Below are 20,319 nucleotides of genomic sequence, written 5' to 3' on the forward strand. Positions count from 1 at the left end.
CCCCGCCCGGCGGGGAGCCCCGCGGCCAGCGCGGAGCAGCTCGGCGATGCCGCTCGCCCGACGGCGCGTCCCCAACGCCTCAGGAAAGCTCTAACTCATTAATTTACCATGTGCGGCATCATACCGGCCATCGCGATCGCTCAGCCGTTGGCCCCCAGCGCTCCGAAAGCTGTCTTTGTCCTTGACGATGCAGTGGCACTACATTATTTATTTTTTTTTAAATAAAAAATAGGGCTGGAGCCCCTCTGCTGGGAGGACAGGCTGAGGGAGTTGGGGGGGTTCAGCCTGGAGAAGAGAAGGCTCCAGGGAGACCTCAGAGCCCCTTCCAGTGCCTAAAGGGGCTCCAGGAGAGCTGGGGAGGGACTTCTTACAAGGGCATGGAGGGATGGGACGAGGGGGAATGGCTTCAAACTGGTAGAGGGGGGATTTAGATGAGATATGAGGAAGAAATTCTTTCCTGTGCGGGTGGTGAGCCCCTGGGGCAGGTTGCCCCGAGAAGCTGTGGCTGCCCCATCCCTGGAGGTGTTCAAGGCCAGGTTGGACGGGGCTTGGAGCAACCTGGGCTGGGGGGAGGTGGCCCTGCCCAGGGCAGGGGGTGGCACTGGATGGTCTTCAAGGTCCCTTCCAACCCAAACCATTCTGTGATTCTATGACCTCCTGGAGGGACACGCTTCCTCGCTGCAATGAAGCCTGTTAGCCAGTACCAGATAATCATCGTTAGGAACAGGCTCAGTCTGGCCATGGAAGCACCACTTCCCCAGAAACACACCGTGTTTTTTGTCCTTCAGGTCCCAGTTCCGAGACCTGGGCTGGTGGTAATTACAGGGGTTTCATTTTTGGCATAATGCTTTCTGGTATTTACTTGCCAAGGCTTAAAGCCTGCTGGCTCAAACAGCACCCGCCTGGCAGGGAATGAGAAAACTCACCCCATGGGTGTTTGACCCTCAAAAATTACGCTTTAAGAGGAAGTTAGATGATTGAAATTAGACTTTCAACATCATTTGTGCTAGAAATAATGAGAAATTGTAACACTTAAGTTCTCTGTAATTTTAGCTGGGGTTTTGACAGCACGTAGTCAAATAGCGGGACAGCCCAAACCAGTAGTCAAGTACATGGAACGCTGTTGAGATGTGTACGGTGTCTCTGGCTGTCCCCTGTGCCAGCTTGGAGAGGGAAACGGGGACATTCCAGCAGGAGAGAGGGAAGGAACGAGCAGAAGCCGGCAGTGCCGGCAGGGTCCCTGCCCAGCCCTCCCGCTGCTGAGGCTGCAGTCCCTGCCTGGTGGCAGACGGCGATGGGGACAGCCAAGCTGGCTTTGGGAGGGAGATGAGGACAACTTCTGTGGTGGGGAGCACGGGGCTTGGGCTGCCTCAGCTCCACCAGAAATGCCGTAAAAATTCCAGGTACCCCCCCACTGCTCATACAGCATCTGGAGAAGACAAAAATACATGTTTAGAAGATGCCAAAGGCCAACTACCTTTGCCTCTTTGGCCAATGTTTTTGTTATATACCATAACACACTGTAATTTCCCATACAAGCTTACAGCCCGTAGTTGCTGGCTGTCGGAGCGCCTGGCTTTTTAACATCTCTGACCGATGACATATTTGAGGAATACTGTTTTGGTCACGGGATCAGACTCACCCTTCTGTTGTCATAGAGAAGTACTGATTATGCCTCCTTGGAGTAATAAAAACTGCTCTGTCCTGACAAAACAGGAATTTATCCTTCGTAAGGCCGCTCGGGGCTCGGCTGGCTGAAAGCAGTGCTGAAACCCCCTCGGCCGAAGCTTTCTGCGTGCCCCGTGGTGGCCACCCGCGGGCTCAGGCTGTCCTTTGCCAGCGGAGGGGAGGCAGCAGTAGTTTCTCTCCCGTTGTCTCGGCTTTGCCATCAGAAACCCTTGCGGACAGCACAGGCCCCACAATAAATCCAGTCTGTATACAATTAGAGAAATGCAGTTTCAAATAAGTGAGGATGAGTCCAAGCTGAATCTACCATAGCTCAAATCTGTGTTTCGTCTTTAGCTTTGTATTTCTTGTCTTGGATGTTTGATTTTCGCTCTTTGACACAGTCCTAGCGTGGGGTGGGGTCAGGTTCTGCATAGATGTACATTCATGGCATACAGATTTTGAATGGTGTCTTTCATTCAGAAACAAAATGGGGTTCTCATAATTTTTGCCAAATAGCTCTGTCCCATTATTACTCGGCAGCTTGGCAAGTTGCAAGAAATGCGCTTTACTTCTCCACCCTTAACGTCATGCCGATCCCGGCATCTCTGCAGGCGGCTCAGAGGTTCCCCATTCAGCTGCAGGAGACACCAAGGCAGTTTCTTCAACATTCACAAAGCAAACTGCCACATACTGAAAAAAAATAGATGGCCAACGAAGCAAAGAAGCACCGTGCAAACCTGCCTTGCCTGGGGTAGATGGTTGTACTTCTCCTTTTCGGTCTGTGGCAGAAAGGGAACGGGAGTTGGCTTCAGCAGCTCCCCGCAGCCCAGCGACCCCGTGGCTTGTGTACTTGGTAGAAGCAACCTCGTTAAAAAGTCTCATTTTGCCCAGCAGAAGTGGGTGGCAAATGGTTGGTTCAGCTGTCATAAATCATGGCGGACCGACTCCGACTGTGTAAACGAGGACAAGTGCCGCGTTCGCGCCTGCCCCTTCCCCTCTCCCGCGCTGCTGGGGGTGACTGGGAGTGCTGGGGCTGCACGGGGAAGGGCGCGCAGCGCTGCCGGTGGGGAGCTCTTTCTTCAGGTTGAAGGGAACTGCTGTATCCACTTTGTAAAACCAACGTTTACACACGCTTCCACATGTAACGACTATGGGTCTTTGCAATGCTCAGGTGTAATTTTCATGGCGGGATGTAAACCGCTCCGTGGGCGAGCAGGTCTGGCCACTCCGGTGCTGCCTCCAGAACCAGTTAGGCTGGTGATGAAGCTGATTACTGCTAGAAGCTTGATTAGAATCTCAAATTTTATTCAGAGAAGGAAGTTTCCCCCTCTCCCCACTCCTTTTCCTTTTGATCTTCCTGCCGTATTCATTTTTTATTCCACCTGGGATAGCTACGCAGCCACCAAGAAGCAGTAACACACGTACGTGCGTAAGCTTTGCTGACTCTCCTGATCCCCGTGTATTCTGTCTTGCTCCTACACTTTGCAATCACCGTTCTTTACCTGCCAGGTTAATTTTGGTTTTCTTTCTTTTTTTCCATTCTATTTTCTCCCCATACCATTATTTCATCGATATATTTTAATACTTTTCTTCTCTTAAGCTACTAATTTTTCCTAAATACTCAAGTTTCTGTCAAAAGGTCAGCATCTCATCCATGTTCTTTTCCCCCTTAAGAGATGCATTTTTTAGTTCTGTCTGTGCTGTGTCGGAACCATTTCACAGCCGCGCTCATACCTGCCACCAGAGCTTGTCCAGGCAAGTTCCACATTATTAACACATTCTGCCGCTCACCCTGGCTATTTCAGCCAAGCTTTTGTGATTCTTCTGGTAACTACTTTAATTGGCATCTCCTTAGCCCCCTGAAGCCAGTATGCAGTGGCACTACATCTTTTTTTTTTTTTTTACTAAAAAATAGGGCTGGAGCCCCTCTGCTGGGAGGACAGGCTGGGAGAGTTGCAGGGGTTCAGCCTGGAGAAGAGAAGGCTCCGGGGAGACCTCAGAGCCCCTTCCAGTGCCTAAAGGGGCTCCAGGAGAGCTGGGGAGGGACTCTTCGTCAGGGAGGGGAGCCATAGGATGAGGGGGAACGGTTTTAAACTGGAAGAGGGGAGATTTAGATGAGATACCAGGAAGAAATTCTTGACTTGTGAGGGTGATAAGGCACTGGCGCAGGTTGCCCCGAGAAGCTGTGGCTGCCCCATCCCTGGAGGTGTTCAAGGCCAGGTTGGACGGGGCTTGGAGCAACCTGGGCTGGTGGGAGGTGGCCCTGCCCAGGGCAGGGGAGGTGGAACGAGATAAGCTTTAAGCTTCCAACCCAAACCATTCTATGATTCTGTACAGTATCAGAGAATCATAGAATGGTTTATGTATGAATACATAAGGTTGTCCTGTACAAGGTTGTCACCTTTGTGGTGACACAAAAGGTGTAGAAATCATTGTGCCTGGTTTTCTCTGCTTTTCCTGTCTGTCTGCTCTCTTTTCAGTCTTCTCTGAACTGACCTTCATAACTGGAACTTCCAGCTGCTCTGTGTAAAGGCTCCTTCCAGGACGAGCCCTGTGCCTTCCTCTGGGTCTGTAGCAGACGGTGACCCTTGCAGCTAATTCTAGGGGAACCAAGAACTTCACCTCCATGGCAAGTAACAATGGAGAAGACGTAACTGAATAGCAGAGTGATCTACTAAGTGATCTACTTTCTCTCTCTGCCAATGAACAATAACGAAATTGCACCCTTGCCCAAAAGAGATCACCGTGAGCCACTTGTAAACCTGTTGAAGCAAACCTGTTCTTTTCTGCAGCTTATAGCTTAAATTGAGAGCTGGTTATGTGATAAAGTCTAACTTCATCATGCCTGGCGAGTTTTTAAAGCCCAGGAACACAATATTAAGTAATAATTACATAGGAGACAATTACTTTGTGAAACACAATACCAAAGAAGTTCCTTTAAAAAAGAAGAAAGTAATATGTAATAGTTCTTTCTCTGTTATGTACGTGCCCATTCCCACAAAAAAAAAAAAAAGGTGCAGAATGAAGAATCGCAGCTCTTTTTTTGCCAGGATTGTTTAAAATGTTACCACTGCCAGACTATGAAAGGATGCTGCTCTGCTCTTTGCTTCACTAGAGCTTTCTGCATCCAAATACTCCCTGAGTGAAGCTGGCAGCAATCACACCGACCGTTCAGCAGCAGCACAGGGGCTACTCAGACCCCTAAGCCGCTCTCAATGCTGAGGACGTAATTCCAAAGGAGACAGAAGCCCCCTCTGTAAATACAAATAGGCAAAACTGATAAAACACTACTTTTTTCCCCCCCCTTCCCAGAAGCAGCAGTGCTTTCTGAGTCAGAATGTGCTGGAAACAATGAACTCACAGCTAATGAGCCCCACAAACTTTCTCTCTAGCTGGTGGTTTGAGTTTGGGGTTTTTTTTAGCATAGACATGGAGCTGCTAGAAGAATGACAAGATCCCATTGCTGGACCTTTCTGTGAAATTGCTTTTAAACACACAGCTTCAGGAAAAAAAGGCACGAAACAAGTGTGATCGCTTGACGGTCTACAGAGGGGTCAGGCCGTAAGCTGAAGGCTGATTTTGAGTCTGTCATTTTTAGAGCAACGTTCGGTTTGCCACATGCTTGTCCCAAAGACTTGAAGTCTGGAAAAGTGAGTAGGTCAGTGTTCATTGTTTCTGGGTACAGACTGGCACATCAGTGTCTGTGTTGTGGGGGCAGAGGTATATTTTTAAAATTACCACATAGTTAGATGACATCAAATGCTACAATTAGTAGACCTGCAATTAAGTGGTCAGACAAGATAACAGGAAACCTACTCACTTTTATAATTCAGAGGAGATAGTAAGCGATAATATCCAGTATTGCTCAGGGAGTCCACATGCTCCACCTGTCAGAAAGGGAAATGAGCTCTAAAGGACGAGAAATGAGAAACATTGTCAAATCCCGACAGCTTTGTGGGCTCCTGTATGACACAGGGCTGTCCCCAAGTTACCGATAAGGCTGTGACGCAGCCACCTGGCAGACGAAAATAAAAACGCGAAGAACAAGCTGTAGCACCGTAGCTGTCACCTGACGGAGCCTTCAGGGTCCTCCTGCCTTTTGTTTCTCTTGTTCTTTCCAAAATCTGCCTGCCCCTCCCCCCCCTTCCAGTGCCTTCCAGCCTTGCCTCAGTGAAGACCAGAGCATCTAAAAATACTGTCTTTCAAACCTCATTGAGAATGACCTCAAAAGTCATTCTCAAAATCTGGTCCGCTATTTTTCAGGTGCGTATTTCACATAAAGCATTGCTTGGGCCATTTCAGGCTCCGAATATCTCCAAAATGAGGAATGATGCTTAATTGGAGAGCAATTCTCACATGCCAGGTTCTTTCCCTGTTACTATTATCACCAATAATCCATTGAAATCAAGGCACTTCCTGCAAATCAAGGGTGTTTTGGTGGGTTTTTTTTCTTAACGTGGCCTCGATGTGCTCTTTCGCTGCACAACGGGTGCTGCTGAGGAGGGTCAGGAGTGGGGCGCTGGGCTGGGCTGGAGCCCACCGCTCACGGTGGGGACAGCCAACACACAACAGTCCACCAGGGCTGGGGAACAGACAGCAGGGACTGCTGCCACCCCACCAATATCCACGGGGCTGCTTGGAGCAGGTACCTGGCCCGTTCACTGGAGTTAAACATGGACAACTAGTATTTCCCCAGATGCCAGCTTCTCTGGGTCAGACCGCACTGGAAAGCTGAAATGCTCAGACTGATCCTTTTTTGCATCTTCAGCGCATACCCTGCGTCCCGGCCGCAATCCCGCCACCACAGTCAGCAGAGCCCCTCGGCTGCTTCTCACCCAAAACACACTTCTGTTTGGGTGCGGAGCCATTAGGACCAGCAGGTCCACCACACGGACCTGCCCAGGGCCATCGGGGCAGAGAGCGGGAACCCCGAGTTACGCACATCCCCATAAGGCTGATCTCAAGAGAACACAAAGGCTCTTCGTTTCACCCAACAGTTGACGCTTCTGACAGAAAAAACTTATTCTCTGTATAAAGGCAGTGACCATATCAAACAGAATTGAGATCAAAGTGATCTCTGCTGTGCCTGGAATTTGCCTCTCTACCTCCCTTCGCTGCTGTAGTACAATGCATTATTTAAGACCGCGTTTAATTCTTTCAGAAGAGATCTACCAAGTTTAGTTCAGGTCTAATGTTCTGCTGCTGAAAGGGGGTTGGGTGGTGGGACCCATCCTGAACACGTCCCCTCTCTGCCGCTGTTTGTCCCCGTGGACTCGGCCATCTCTACAGCTCCGCTGTCACACATATCCCTTTAGCCAGAAAAAGGAAGAGATTTTTTATTTTTTTTAACCCCAGAACAAGTAAGGAAAAACGTCCTGGCCACACAGTGATTTCTGTTTAAACCAAGAAAACACGAAACAACATCTAAATTATGTTCCAGAAATGTGAGTGAAGCAGATTCACAAAGCTGTAGTCCACTCCTTTCGGTTCCTATTCCGTGGGGGTGGGAAGGGAACAGGCGGCACGAGAGGAAGGAGGAAACAGTCCTCTCTCCTCTCGGCAGTTTTAAGCCCTGTTACATCCGCTTCTCGTCAAACTGCGTATCGCTTTTCATTCACAGAAACAAAATACCCCATTAAGGATAAGATACATTGAACGAGTTCCCTCCACTATATGAAAACTCTAGAACAACCTGCAGAGAGGCCATGTAAGCAATAAGCAAATAATAAGAGGGTAAATAACAGCAAATAGGGTGAATATTAACAGGTAACAGGCCTCAACGCAGAAGTGAACTCTCTATATTATACCAGATCAGCTTCTTACAACCCAATGAAACGTGAACAATGCATAGGCATTTTAAGATAAATATAGTATCTTACTAAAAATGTCACATCCTCTCAAAACGTCACCGCCAAGTCCTAATGGATGAAAACAATATACTCCAGTTATCAGCGTCCTGGTCAAGAACTGACTGCCTTCCCCCTGAAACCAGGCTTAGAATAAAGTTTTGTTAATTAATTCAATTAAGAAATTATTTCAACAGGATTGAACTGCTTCGTTGCCCCCTAAATGGGCTCATTTAGTATGTGTAGTTGAGGGTTGACTGACCTCTAGGAGGAACAATTATTAATTAATAATTAATTACAGGAGCCTTATCTTTCAAGTATAATAATGATTATTTTTTTGTGAGGTACAGGTGGCTCCCAGGAACACACGGTGGCAGCAAGCAAAGCCATAGATCTGAAATTTAATGAGGCCAATGCATGGATCACCACAGTCGAAACATTTATGCTTTTCAAGAAGCCACATCTGCCTTCCGACGTGCCATCTGGGGGAAAATAATACAGCTATTTTCTGTATTATATGAGTTGAGAACGTCATTGTCCCCATTTAGAAGTTTGAAAAATCCCTGCAATCTGCTGCTCAAACAGCGCCTACCGCTGTGCGGAGCAGGAGCATCGCTGAGCACTGCGCAGGCAGATTTGTCCCCCACAGGAAAGGCTGAATAGAGCAGCTCCGTGTGAGCGAGCGCATAATACACTTGCAGAAAAGGTTTGATCCGATATGCTAGCTACTTTGTTGATTTTAAGCTAATTTGAAGAAAACGGCGACCAGTTACGAGGCGAGGCAGTAGAGCAGTCGGGCTGGAGCCTCTTCGCGGAGGTGACCAACTCCCAGTACAGCATTTGACAATTTTATGAAGTTTCCCCAGGGTTTCTCCCCCTTTCACATGCAAATACAGTAGCTGGATGTCCAGAAGTGTAGCACAGCACTTTGGCACTGTCCAGTTTAGGTGAAAATACATTTTCTTTAGCTATTTTCCCATTATGAAACTTTCTATTTTGAATCATAAACTATATTCTAAAGGTACTTTAATTGAGTGAGAAAACAAATGCCATTTTTCTTGTTTTGTAGAGTTAGGAAACATCATAGAGCTAGAACAAACCTGTGGGAGTTATCGATCCTATTACTCTCCGAAACGGCTGTCTACACTGGAAAACTAGAACCAGAGACCTCGGGAAATCACAGAATTCATCCTCAGCTCTTTTCTATCCATCAAGAGCAGACTTTTTTCTTTCAACTCTAAGAAGATTACAGATGCCGAGTTACTTTGGGCTATCTGAGCGATGATTTGGATTTCAAATGAGAGCTGTCACGGTTGAAAGCTTAAGGCTCTGCTCACTTGGCAATGCCTCACGCTACTCTCAGAATTATGTTGTCAGAACTGTTTACAATCCAGAGCAAACTACTGACTCGGAGAGCAGCAAATCCACCGAGCTCTCTGGAAAGTCGATTTCACACGCATTGAAATAAATGTCATTACTTTAGATTTACTCCATGCTAAACAAGAAAATTCATTTGGCCCAAGGGAAAAAAAAAGATTAGGAAGCAAGATATGCCATCCCCAGCAGCACCGCCAGGAACGCGCAGGGAGAATAAAGCTGCTGAGCTGCCCGAGGCTCTGCTATTCCATGCGAATAACTCGTGTTTTCCCTTTATTCTAGGTGCTGTCGTTTATCATCTTCATCTGCTATATTGCATCGCTAGCTGCCCCTTTCATGATGGCCCCGCTCCTCGAGTTCCTGCTGGCACTGTTTCTTTTTTTTGCCTACGCCTCCAAACTTAATGAGAAGTTTAAAGGGCTCTACTGGCCTTTGACGGTAAGTGAAATGCGCAATATAAACCCACAGATTTCATTGTACGGTATAACAGGAGTAAAAGGGGCTGTACGGGAGTTTAGGCTGTTAACAACTTCACCTCCTCACTAGAAACTCGTCCATCTTCCCTCTCATTCAAAAGGTCCCAAAGCACTCCTTAAACTGTGCTGTACTACACACTATCGCTGTCTTGGTGCCGACACAAAGCCTGGTTTTATTAAAGCACAGAATTTCTGCCCGATTCCTGGCAAATGCCTTAGGGCTGGATCTTCAGGAGTGGGCAGCATCAGCTCTGACCACTGCTGGGGTCGCCTTAATATCGCCGCCCTTACAAGTGGGGAAACTGAGGCACACTCTACAGTGATGCATACACTGAAATGTTTTGGAATTCTCAGGTAAGTGCTGTTGAGATGCAGAGTCGTACTCACACACCGACAAGCTGGCAGCTGCTTTTGTTAAGGGGGAGCCCTGCGGCTTCTGCCGGCAGATGCTCCTGCGCAGCACGGAGACCCCTGGCTGGTCCCTGGGGGGTGCTCAGGGCCGTGGCCGCAGGTGATCCCTGCACAGTGGCCACTGGATGTCTCTCTCGCTTCAGGCGTACATGGCAAAGGGAGCATTTCTCTCACAGTTTTAATACTTAAAAAAAAAAAGCCAATCCACTGGATTTGGATTCTCTTGGTACAGTCTAGTGATAGTTCATCTTGAATTAGAGCTCTCAATGTATAAAAATGACATTAGCAAGGCCACTGCTGGATAAAACTATAGCAGTGACTCTATGGCAGCGTGTGGTTTTCAGATGGTAATCTCTGTTCCATCCTTTTCCCATTTTCTACACACATCTGATTCTAGAACTAAGACCAAAAAAAGTACTTGTATGTTTATTATGTCCACCACCATAATACACTCCAGCCACAGAACGTAGATCATTGGCCTCGTCCTGACTTCAGGAGAGTCAATTTTCTTGTAGGGTTTGTGTTTTGAGACAGTATCTCATTTATCCATCTGTTCTGAAAAGGCAGAAGATCTAATTGTGAGCAGAGGTGAAGATACGCTTATTGCAGCTCACACGATTTACACATGCCCGGGGGATCACGGCTTTTCATTTAACACACAGGTCAGGGACACTCTCGCTCCAGCCCATCGCTGCTGGGACTGTAGGGCACTGCCCCTGTGCTGCAGCGCTGCCGTCCCAGCCGCGGAAGCACATATTGCTACGACAGCAAGGGGTACGTTCGCGGGAGGGCAGCTGTTGGGAGTTACAGGTGTACATACTAAGTATAAATCACAGTTTTAAACACTAAACAAAGTGTTTAGTTCCTAAATGAGGAGTTCCTACAGACAGGCCTACTCTCATACAGAAACAAGCACACACCGGTTCCCCACGGGAACTGGTACGCTCCTCCCGAGCCTTTGGTACCACAGGAGTTCTGCTTAGAGATGGGACTTCCTAAGGCAGTTCCAACGACCCTTCTGTTAGAGCCCTTGCTGCGCTCCGGGCTAAATGCCACAGAAAGATGGCCCTCCTCAGCCTGGAGACAGGCCTGCCCCACACCAGCATGTGAAAAGTCGGATTTATACCCACATCTGTAAGAGCAGAAGCTAATGCCAAGACTCTGGTCATCTCTGATTTAAAAATATTTCCCAGATGAACATCCGCTACCAAATACCAGGCCATAGTCACACTCCAGCATCAGGCAAGTCCACCAATGCAACAACAGAGGTTTTTAACCATCATTTAGAGAATTTTTTATGTTGGAATTACATGGCTAATCTGAGAACGCGATGTTGCTTATATTACAGGATTTCTTGCGGTGCGTCACTGCTGCCATTATTTACTTTGCCATTTCAATTGCTGCTGTCTCGAGATATAACGACGGCGCATCAAAAGCAGGAGGAGTAAGTAGACGTGAGCTTTCCACTTCGGCATTTTGGTGAACTGCCCACAGACATACTTTAGAAACAATTCAATTTTGACCCCATTGCAAGTAGTAGAACTTTCTTCAGTTAACTAACTGAGAATTAGATTTGCCCAAAGCAAGGAAGAAATGGTCGGTTATTTAGAAAAACAGGTTTTGAATCAATGAATAGTTTTTTTCATCCTAACAGCACTGCTCAGTGTTAACTGTACTACCTGGGGACGGCATCTATTCTGCTTTTCAATTTCACCAGCGGTACAGGGAAGAACCTTCTCTGTTCCTGCAAAGAACGTCAAGATCCTTGAATGGAAGGAATAATAATAATAAAGTAATCAAACCTGTAACTACTAAGGACAGTCTAAATTAAGTAATTTCAACCTCCTGCCTCTACTGCTTAATTTTACTTGGATGAGTTGCAACAAGAGCAGTGTCATTTTACCCTCCAGTATAGGGACTGCCCAGGAGAGAGCCTTCGTCATCAGGATTTTGTGTTCAGAAATAAAATACAGCCTCTCCATCTGCAACTTGACTCTAAGCATCAATAATGTATGCAACATAAATAAAATTTGCATAATAATTTTAAAAAGATTGGGAAGAACAAGCCCCAGTAGCGTTAGCCAGCGACCCTTACCAAACCATCCCAAGTCACGCACAATTTCCATATGAAGATCTTGTTTTAAACTTCCTCGCTTGGTTTAGACATGGAGCAATGCAACGTAGCATTTGCCCAAGCTTCTCAGCCTGAAAACCAGCCTGGTCTTGCCACGCTGCGGCTGCTTTGACACTAAATAGGTAACTCCAGAATCATTTTATTTCGATCTAGTTCACCCTGCAATAGATGTGACTCCATGCAAACCAGTACAAAAATTACTTCCAGAGAAATCGAGGTGATTTCTTGGCGGCAAAGAGATGCCCTGAGCTGATGGAGGTGCAGGATAGGTTCTCCTGTAGCTCACCGCAGAGGGCAATGCTGATGTTCCAAACGAGCCCAGAGCCAGAGGGGGATGTAGCCTGGGGAAGGGCTGAGGGCACATCGGACAGAGCAACTGCCAAAGGGTCACGAGACATTTTCCTCCCCTGTCTTTTTAGACAAAAAAATCAAGGCCAAGTTTTCGTTAAGAATTTGGTGTCACTTAGGCTTATTTTGGTTTGTCATTGACGGATGTGAACTGTTGTCAAAGAGAGCATTATTTTGCCATTGTAGGTGTTTGGATTTGTAGCCACGATAGTGTACGCCATTGATTTCTACATCACCTTCAATGACCTGGTTACTTTTCTCAAGCAAGGCAGTTCTGATGCTCCTGAAGAGCGCAAGTCAGAAGGTAGGTAAAAGTCCCTGTTTTGGTTAAACGAGCGTGTAATGTGAGATTTTCTTCTCCATTTCACCCTTCACAGGGGAGCAATACACTCACTCAGTAAACAGCTTCTATTCTTGGCTACCTTGGTTTTGTATGACACAACTGTGCTGAATTATGAAACTGCTTAGTCTTAAAATACAACAAGTGATTTCTAAAGATAAGTAGCAAGCCAGGAATGTGAAGTTTCTGAGTTTTGCACCATCTAACTCTGAAAGGCCCCGAATCCAATTACAGAAATTATTGTGCAGCACAGACTCCCATCATAAACATCCAATTTTCTTTTTGATAACTTTTCTTCCCATCATAAACATCCAATTTTCTTTTTGATAACTTAATAATTAATATCCATTAGTCCACAGTCTTTTATGTCCAATAGTGCTTTTCTCTTTATCATCTCTTTATCATGATTACCTCTTATTCAGGGTCAAGCTTTGACCATCTGTGGGCAAATGGCCTTGAAATCCAAGGGCCACGCAGCATAAAATTAACGATTGTTATCAAATCTCTTTCTAATACAGGAGGTACAGTGTACCTCAAATCAGACAGATCCACGCAGACAAAGATAAGGAGACGGACCCGCTGTTGGGGGTTCAAACCCATTTCAAGTCAAGTCAGGACACAGGTAGCTCTTTCGCAGTACCCCAAATCAGGCATCGTGCCCCGTGATACTACTCGTGGCACCCACACAGTTGAGAAAGACTGCTCCACACCTAGAAATAAACAAACAGAAAATCCCCAACCCCCAAAATACACCCCACACAAACCCCAAACCCACAAAAACTCTCAAAAACAAACACCCAGGACAAGTGTAGAGAATCCTAGAAGGTATATAGTAATGCTAACGGTCTTTTCTAGGTAATTTGGTAGACTGGTAAATGTTTTGTAAGGTTTAGGCCACAAAGAGAGACAAGGAAAAGAAGAATTAAAGGAACAGATAATAGGGAACAGACTGTGAGCCTAAAAACTGTCCCCACAAACTGAACTGACCTCAGAAGATCAAGTGACACGGGTACAAAATCAGGCTAAAGATTAGATCCCGTTTCCCTGGAGATATAGAGAGAAAGATATAAACTTACAAATATGCAGCCACGCAGCTTTGTGTTGATGATCTGACCGTGCCAGAAGGGCTCTGCCCTGCGGTCCTGTTCCTCCAGTACCAAACCCGCAGTCGTGCTGTAGCTCTCAACTGCCGGGGCCAGAAATCGCTTGCTTCCCTGCAAGCTGCGTCTCGAGCTTGGGCAAGACATACCTCTATAGGCCTATCGGCATTTCTTAATGTGTTAAAGCTTCTGCCTTTCCGATACGTTGAACTGGCAGCGCATAACGGTGTCCCACAGCAAGCGGCAGTGTTCTCATTCAGGAAGCCTGTCTGCAGTAGACTTCCCCTCGGTGGTCACGCTAACCATCATACCTGCAACTTCTTTCCTCTGAACTGTTATCTACCTTGTAGTGGTCTAAGTGCCTCCCAGCAGTGTTTCTCAAGTCCTTTGAAACACCATTTAGAGCTCCATCACGTTAGCAAGAACTGTCATTTTACAAGCCTTTTGCTAACTACGCCGCATCCTTTGAAGCAGACCCCCACCGAAGAGCAGCGGCTCTCTCCCAGCAAGAGCTAAAGCTGACGTGGAGATAGCCAGTTTTCATTTTCACTATTCTTCCTTGTTTTAAATTCCAGATGAGGACTCCGATTCTGACTCGGACTGAAGAGCCAAACACCAACCAAGCGTGAAGGGAAGACGATCAAGCACTTTCCTCTTTGCTGCATGCACTGCCAATTGAAGTATCTCCCTTATTTCAGCCTCGGTAGCTTCTTCCCACCTCACCGTTTATGGCATCACCAAAGCACAGACAGGGCAGGGATGTGGAAAAGGAGACTGTTCCCAATGCCATTAGACACTCCTTCAGAACTACAGATTTTACAGTAGTTCAACCTGCCAGAGAGGTGTGTATCCAACCAGCACATCTCCAATCTCCGTCGCGCCTCCTTACTCAGCACTACAATGTACTGAGTAAACGGGAACATAGTATTTTAAATGTATAAGCGGAGCTTTTAATATGCTTTCTTAATTCCAAATCTCTAACACTTATAGCTTTTATACTTCTTGCTGTGCCAAAGAAGAGAGGCTCAGAGTAGGCCTCTACTTTATTTGTATTTTTCTTGATTAACTAACAGTATTTCTTTATCTGAAGTCTGAATATTCCACTATCTCAAGCACTGAAGGCATAGATTATTGTTAAGATGTTGGTTTCAACACGTTTGTATCTACTGCCTATCTGCAACAAGAAGAAGTGACAACTGGAAATCTGCAGCAAGAACAAACCTCAAAGTATAATTGTGCCGCAGAGTCGTTGGCTCATCAGACATTCCGCACCGCTTTGTTGAGCTGCTCGGATGGGGTCACATCCCATCTTCTGCGATTCCACCATAGCTCTGAGGTAGAACAGAAGAGGCATCGTCTGACCAGCCCCCTTCCTACCATTTGCGCGAAGCCCTCGTACACGGTTGCACACACGGGTAAGGCACAGCAAACACCATCCAACAGCACCTGCCCAGCGGAGCCTGCGAATAGCTGTGCGCAAGAGATCACGGTGCGTTCTCTTGCTCTGTGTTGCGAACACTGGTCCTCCCGTGAGAAGTAGCACTGGACTTAGTCCGCTGGGTTCACAAAACCAACGACTGTTTCCGTACAACTGAGGATCCCTGGGCCCCAGCGGGGCAACGCACCCTTCCCACTGTGAAAAGGCAAAAACACAACCACCACACTAAAGAACATCTGCAATGAAATTCATTTTCCCAAACACCTTATTTGCAGGGGTTTGGTTTGGGTTTTTTTTTTTCCTCCCTGGAAGGACAAAATTTATCTCGTGGTCTGGTATTCTGGGGGGAAACCCTTCTGACTTTACAAGAAGGTGTTTTCATGGGTAGCGCAACCTACCTTGAAATATTGATGTCCACCTATAAATGCACACTGCTTGGAAAAGGCACGGCGTGCTCCTTATAGAGGGCATCCCATAGGTCTATTTCAAAGAAACCTGTATACATTAAAAAAATAATAATAATATAGTACCAGAACAGGTGGCCTTAACAAAAAGTAATTAAAATGAGACCAGATGGTACTAACAGAGTAAATTAAAAACAGGGATGAAACAATAAAGGCAGATTTCCTTTGGAACAAAATTGGTGCTTGGGTTCCAGTTCCCTGCTGGCAGCGGGCTGCCAACGGGCAGAGATGCGGTACCCAGCAGCGAGCAGGTGCTTGGGAAGGTGCTGGCCGGATTTGGAGCCGTCTAACAGGCAGCTCCTCCATCTCCTCGCTCCAGACCACTGAAGGAATAAAAGCAAAACAAACGGTTGCTTCCAAATGTGACAAATACTCTTTGCTTTTATGAGAAAGAGCTCTTTGGACCTTTTTCCAGTATGAAATTCCACGTTTCTTTCTTTTTTGTTGTCATATTTTACTGGCATGCACTGTGACGTCAGGGGACCTGGGCTCATTTTTATATTCAATTGTTTTGTATTTCTCTTTTTTTTTAATGAAAAAAAAAAATGTACTGCATGTCACAGCTGGAAACTAGTACATGGTTAATATTTAGAAACCATGCTGGATTAAACCTCTTTTAATAGAAGCGTTGGGTGTCTTTACTGGTTGCAAGACCAGGTTTTCTGCCCTGCCTCTGAGCAGCGAGAGCAACGGCGTTTCAGGGACCCTGTCGGCAAAGGACACCGTGTGCCGGGGAGGTGACAACAGCACCGAGCCAGCACCGGAGACCCATAACCACTCACACTTACATGTCCTGCGAGGAGAAACTGCACCTTCAGGGCATGAGCATGAAAAAATTTAACCAGGAATTAGTTTTAGCATCTTTAGCAGACGTCGGAGATGGAGTGCTTTTACTTGGCAAGTAATAGCGCTGCAAACAGCAATCCAATGCCCGTGGGGTCTCCCCTTCACAGACACGTTATAAACTAAAATCTGCTAAGCTTTTCTGATGATTTTTTTTACATTGGAATACTTCTAAAATCAACAGAAGAGGCAAACAAAATTGCTCCTTAGTTGCTTCAGGACTACTTTTGCAGTCATGAATGAATTGCCTGTCCAGAGAATTTCCTTATTAGAATTCAAGTATTTGATGATTCCATTTATTTCTAAGCAGTTTGCTCCCAGGGTCAGGCACTTGTGTAAGATTCCTGCCCTTTATTTAAAAAGACCTGTTCCCATGATTGAAATAAATCACACTGCTGTATTTTATGAATATCATTGCAGAAAAGAGAATCCAATTAAAAATAATTACTTTAAATCCAATTCTGATTTGGGGGGGGGAGGCTGACTCAGTCCTTCGTTCATCTCCTGCCAGCAATATTGCACTAAGCTCGGAGTCTGGTGTAGGGCGAAGGAAAAGTCTGCTTGCTTTTTTGGCTTTTATGTTTGTTTGCTTGTTTGTCCTCAGCTGACAAGATCACAGCAGCGGGAGCGCTGGCTTCTCTGCAGTTCAGGATTCACGACACAAGCATAATGTTACACCTGCAGCATGGAAACCTTACTGAAGTTCTTACTTCGGTGTACCAGCAGGGCCATAATCAAACATCTCTTTTCGATCACAATAGCATTCTTGTTCCAAACAGAAGCCACTTCCAAAGCCCATGCGGGCTAATCAATGCCTTCATGATAACCAGAGCACAACTATTCCCATTGATGCTGGGAGGGCTGGAGCCCCTCTGCTGGGACGTCAGGCTGGGAAAGTTGTGGGGGTTCAGCCTGGAGAAGAGAAGGCTCCAGGGAGACCTCAGAGCCCCTTCCAGTGCCTAAAGGAGACCTACAGGAGAGCTGGGGAGGGACTTTTTACAAGGGCATGGAGGGATGGGATGAGTGGGAATGGCTTCAAACTGGAAGAGGGGAGATTTAGATGAGATATGAGGAAGAAATTCTTTCCTGTGCGGGCGGTGAGCCCCTGGGGCAGGTTGCCCCGAGAAGCTGTGGCTGCCCCATCCCTGGAGGGGTTCAAGGCCAGGTTGGACGGGGCTTGGAGCACCCTGGGCTGGCGGGAGGTGGCCCTGCCCAGGGCAGGGGGTGGCACTGGATGTTCTTCAAGGTCCCTTCAACCCAAACCATTCTGTGATTCTATGATTTTGAATCCCTGCTTGTGTTGAACAGCACTCAGCAGTGGACAAACCTCGGGAGTGATGAGAGTTTCCAATGCCAACTGTGGAACAAATCAATGTAGAAGTCTTAACGCTATAAAAACGGTGACTCAAAGCCACCAACAGGAAGGAAAAATGATCAGCTGGCATCACGGATGACTGACTTCAGACAGCTCTTACAGTTTGAAGGTCTCTCTCCCTCCTTCTCCCACCTTCTGTCAACAGGCTTTTTATATTTAGCTGTGGAAGATTTGTTCAGTCTTTTGTGGTGGTTTTGGACAGGTGATGATAAGGAATTCGAAAGACCTTTGCAAGCAGCCTTTTTAGATTCTGCCTGAAAGAAGAGGCTGAGCTGTTCTTATAACACTCTGTCTATTACTCTACTTAATTTTGCTTTTCACCTGATCTTGTTCAAAGTTCTCCGAGTCCTAAATTTCCAACTGACAAAGTAATCTCCCAGATGTTCAGTGAAAAGCGGGGTATCTCAGCTTGTGTGGGATTTGAGAAGAATGCTTCCTCCAGCCTGATGTGCTGGAAAGCAGAAGATGATTTAACATGCGGCACAGCAAGCAGATGTTTTTCATTCATTATACTTCTGGTAAGTGTTCATTGTGCAAATTTCTAAGCCTGAATTTTATAGCTGCATCCTCCCCTGCCAGGAGACCAGCGGCCTGTATCATTAAGTGAGCGGGTACTTGTAACCAGACACTAACAGTGCACGTTTCTGACACCTGCGCTTCTCAAATGCATAAATAAAGGAGAAAACGTACATATTGCTACTAGGCTGAGCTAAACCTCATAGGGGGCAGCTTGTAACCAACCTCATCAGAGATTAGTAAGTGGCTTCATTCCAAAGAGCAGGATACAAACTGCCCCCGCAGAGCAAACGTAAGATATGTATCGCCATACATATGTAAAAATACAAGAAACAGTTCCACCTAGCCATCCTTTCATCTGTTTTTGAGCATAGAGAGAAACGGAGAGAGAGAGAATACATCAGGGAAGCAGAATAAATTTAGGTAAGCACTGTGAATGTGACTCTTGTTACAAGATGCTGGAGACACCTTTTTGCATGGAGTATTGGTTTCAAAGTCAGGATGGAGACACCATCTCCTGTTTTTCTTCTAAACAAACATTACTGCGTCAAAAAATCCACACTGCAACACAGATTCCCCCTTTACTGGAAGAATGCACTGTACTCTGAATGTTTTGTAAAACTTCTAGATCAGAAGGTAAAACAATGCTACCCAGAAAATTTAAGTGTGTTTTTTTCAAACGTAAGTCCTTTTTTTGATCTATTTCCTTGAAAAAGAGCAATCCCAATGTTAATTTTGGCCAGGTAATGCTTGTGCTTTTATTTTATTTATTGCGGGTGTTGTCCATCACATTTTATTAGCCTGATCCATTAAATAAGAAATCAATTACAGATTTTCCACGAGACTGAAGGAAGATTCAGTATTTAACAGTCAGATAGAATAAACTTTTTTTTTAATTCAACAGCCAACACGCTAGAATGCTTGTGCAGATAGAATAAACTTTTTTTTAATTCAACAGCCAACACGCTTCTCTTGACCAAAGAACATCATGGATAACAACATCGGCAGCAGTATGGCATTAAGTCCAGCACTTCAACTCTTTGTCTTCTTCAACAGCATCAACTTCATTCAGGCCTGATCTCTCAGCAGGTCCAATGGATGCAGCACCACAACAGATGAGAATCCACCGCTGCTGACAGCCCCTCACAGGCAAAATGAACCGTCCCGCCTTGTAGCACAGAAGTTGTACAAGCACATGATTCTCCTTGGCAAATCCTTCTGTAAAAGCTCAATGGTCCCACCACCTTTGTCCACCTCCCCACATGCACGTCATCCCTATGCAGTGTTTTCAGAGCATCATCCATATTGCCAAATCCTTCCACAACGCTCGTTCAACCATCCATGTGTTTCTGCGCTTCCTCCCCTTATTTAACTCAGTGCTTTCACCTCACACCTAAAGCACCTGGATACCAAAAATGCATCAAGGTAGAACTTGCCACCTACAGCCCATGAGGTGACAGAGCATTGCCCACTCACTCCGGCGTTTCAGCTCCAAAATTCCTTTTCAGTCCAGAACAGGATGCTGCAAAGCACAAGATACAGCATTTTGGCCCATGACAGCATACCAGATGGAGAAACCTCCACGAGGGCAGTCCTACCACAAACACTTTAGCAAGAAAGCGGTTCCATGGCTTTCTGCTCCGTATAACCTCTCATCAAGGACTGCTTATACATGGTATTCCATTAACTCCTGCATCTCTGAAGTCTGTCTAGCCAGAGACAGTCCCCAAACCCCGCAGACAGGCTTGGCTGGTTAAGCCCTCCACTGCTGTCCTGCATGGGAAGGGCATTCAGCAGTTGCACTTACTGGGTTATCAACTGATCAACCACGACGCTGGGGATAATGAGTTGATATGTTGCCTTTACAGATGAAGACAATGGTTTAGTACTTTAATATGTCCATTTATTAAACAGGAAGTCCTTCACAAATGATTCCATACTATATTGATCAAGATAAGTGTTAGAAAACAAACATTTTCCCTA

General features: G+C 46.2%; 1 protein-coding gene across 1 annotated transcript in view; it reads left to right on the top strand.

Moving 5' to 3' along the window:
- Nucleotides 1–14,304, top strand: part of LOC104283237 (CKLF-like MARVEL transmembrane domain-containing protein 3) — a 20,860-nt gene extending 6,556 nt beyond the window's left edge. The window contains exons 3-6 of the mRNA XM_009881394.1: nt 9,174–9,329; nt 11,127–11,222; nt 12,447–12,564; nt 14,276–14,304. Of these exons, the coding sequence (XP_009879696.1) occupies nt 9,174–9,329; nt 11,127–11,222; nt 12,447–12,564; nt 14,276–14,304 (399 nt within the window). The remainder of the gene's footprint in view (nt 1–9,173; nt 9,330–11,126; nt 11,223–12,446; nt 12,565–14,275) is intronic.
- The last annotated feature ends 6,015 nt before the right edge of the window (nt 14,305–20,319 follow it).

Source organism: Charadrius vociferus, unplaced genomic scaffold (assembly GCF_000708025.1).
Source record: "Charadrius vociferus isolate BGI_N301 unplaced genomic scaffold, ASM70802v2 scaffold553, whole genome shotgun sequence".
Taxonomy (NCBI): Eukaryota; Metazoa; Chordata; class Aves; order Charadriiformes; family Charadriidae; genus Charadrius; species Charadrius vociferus.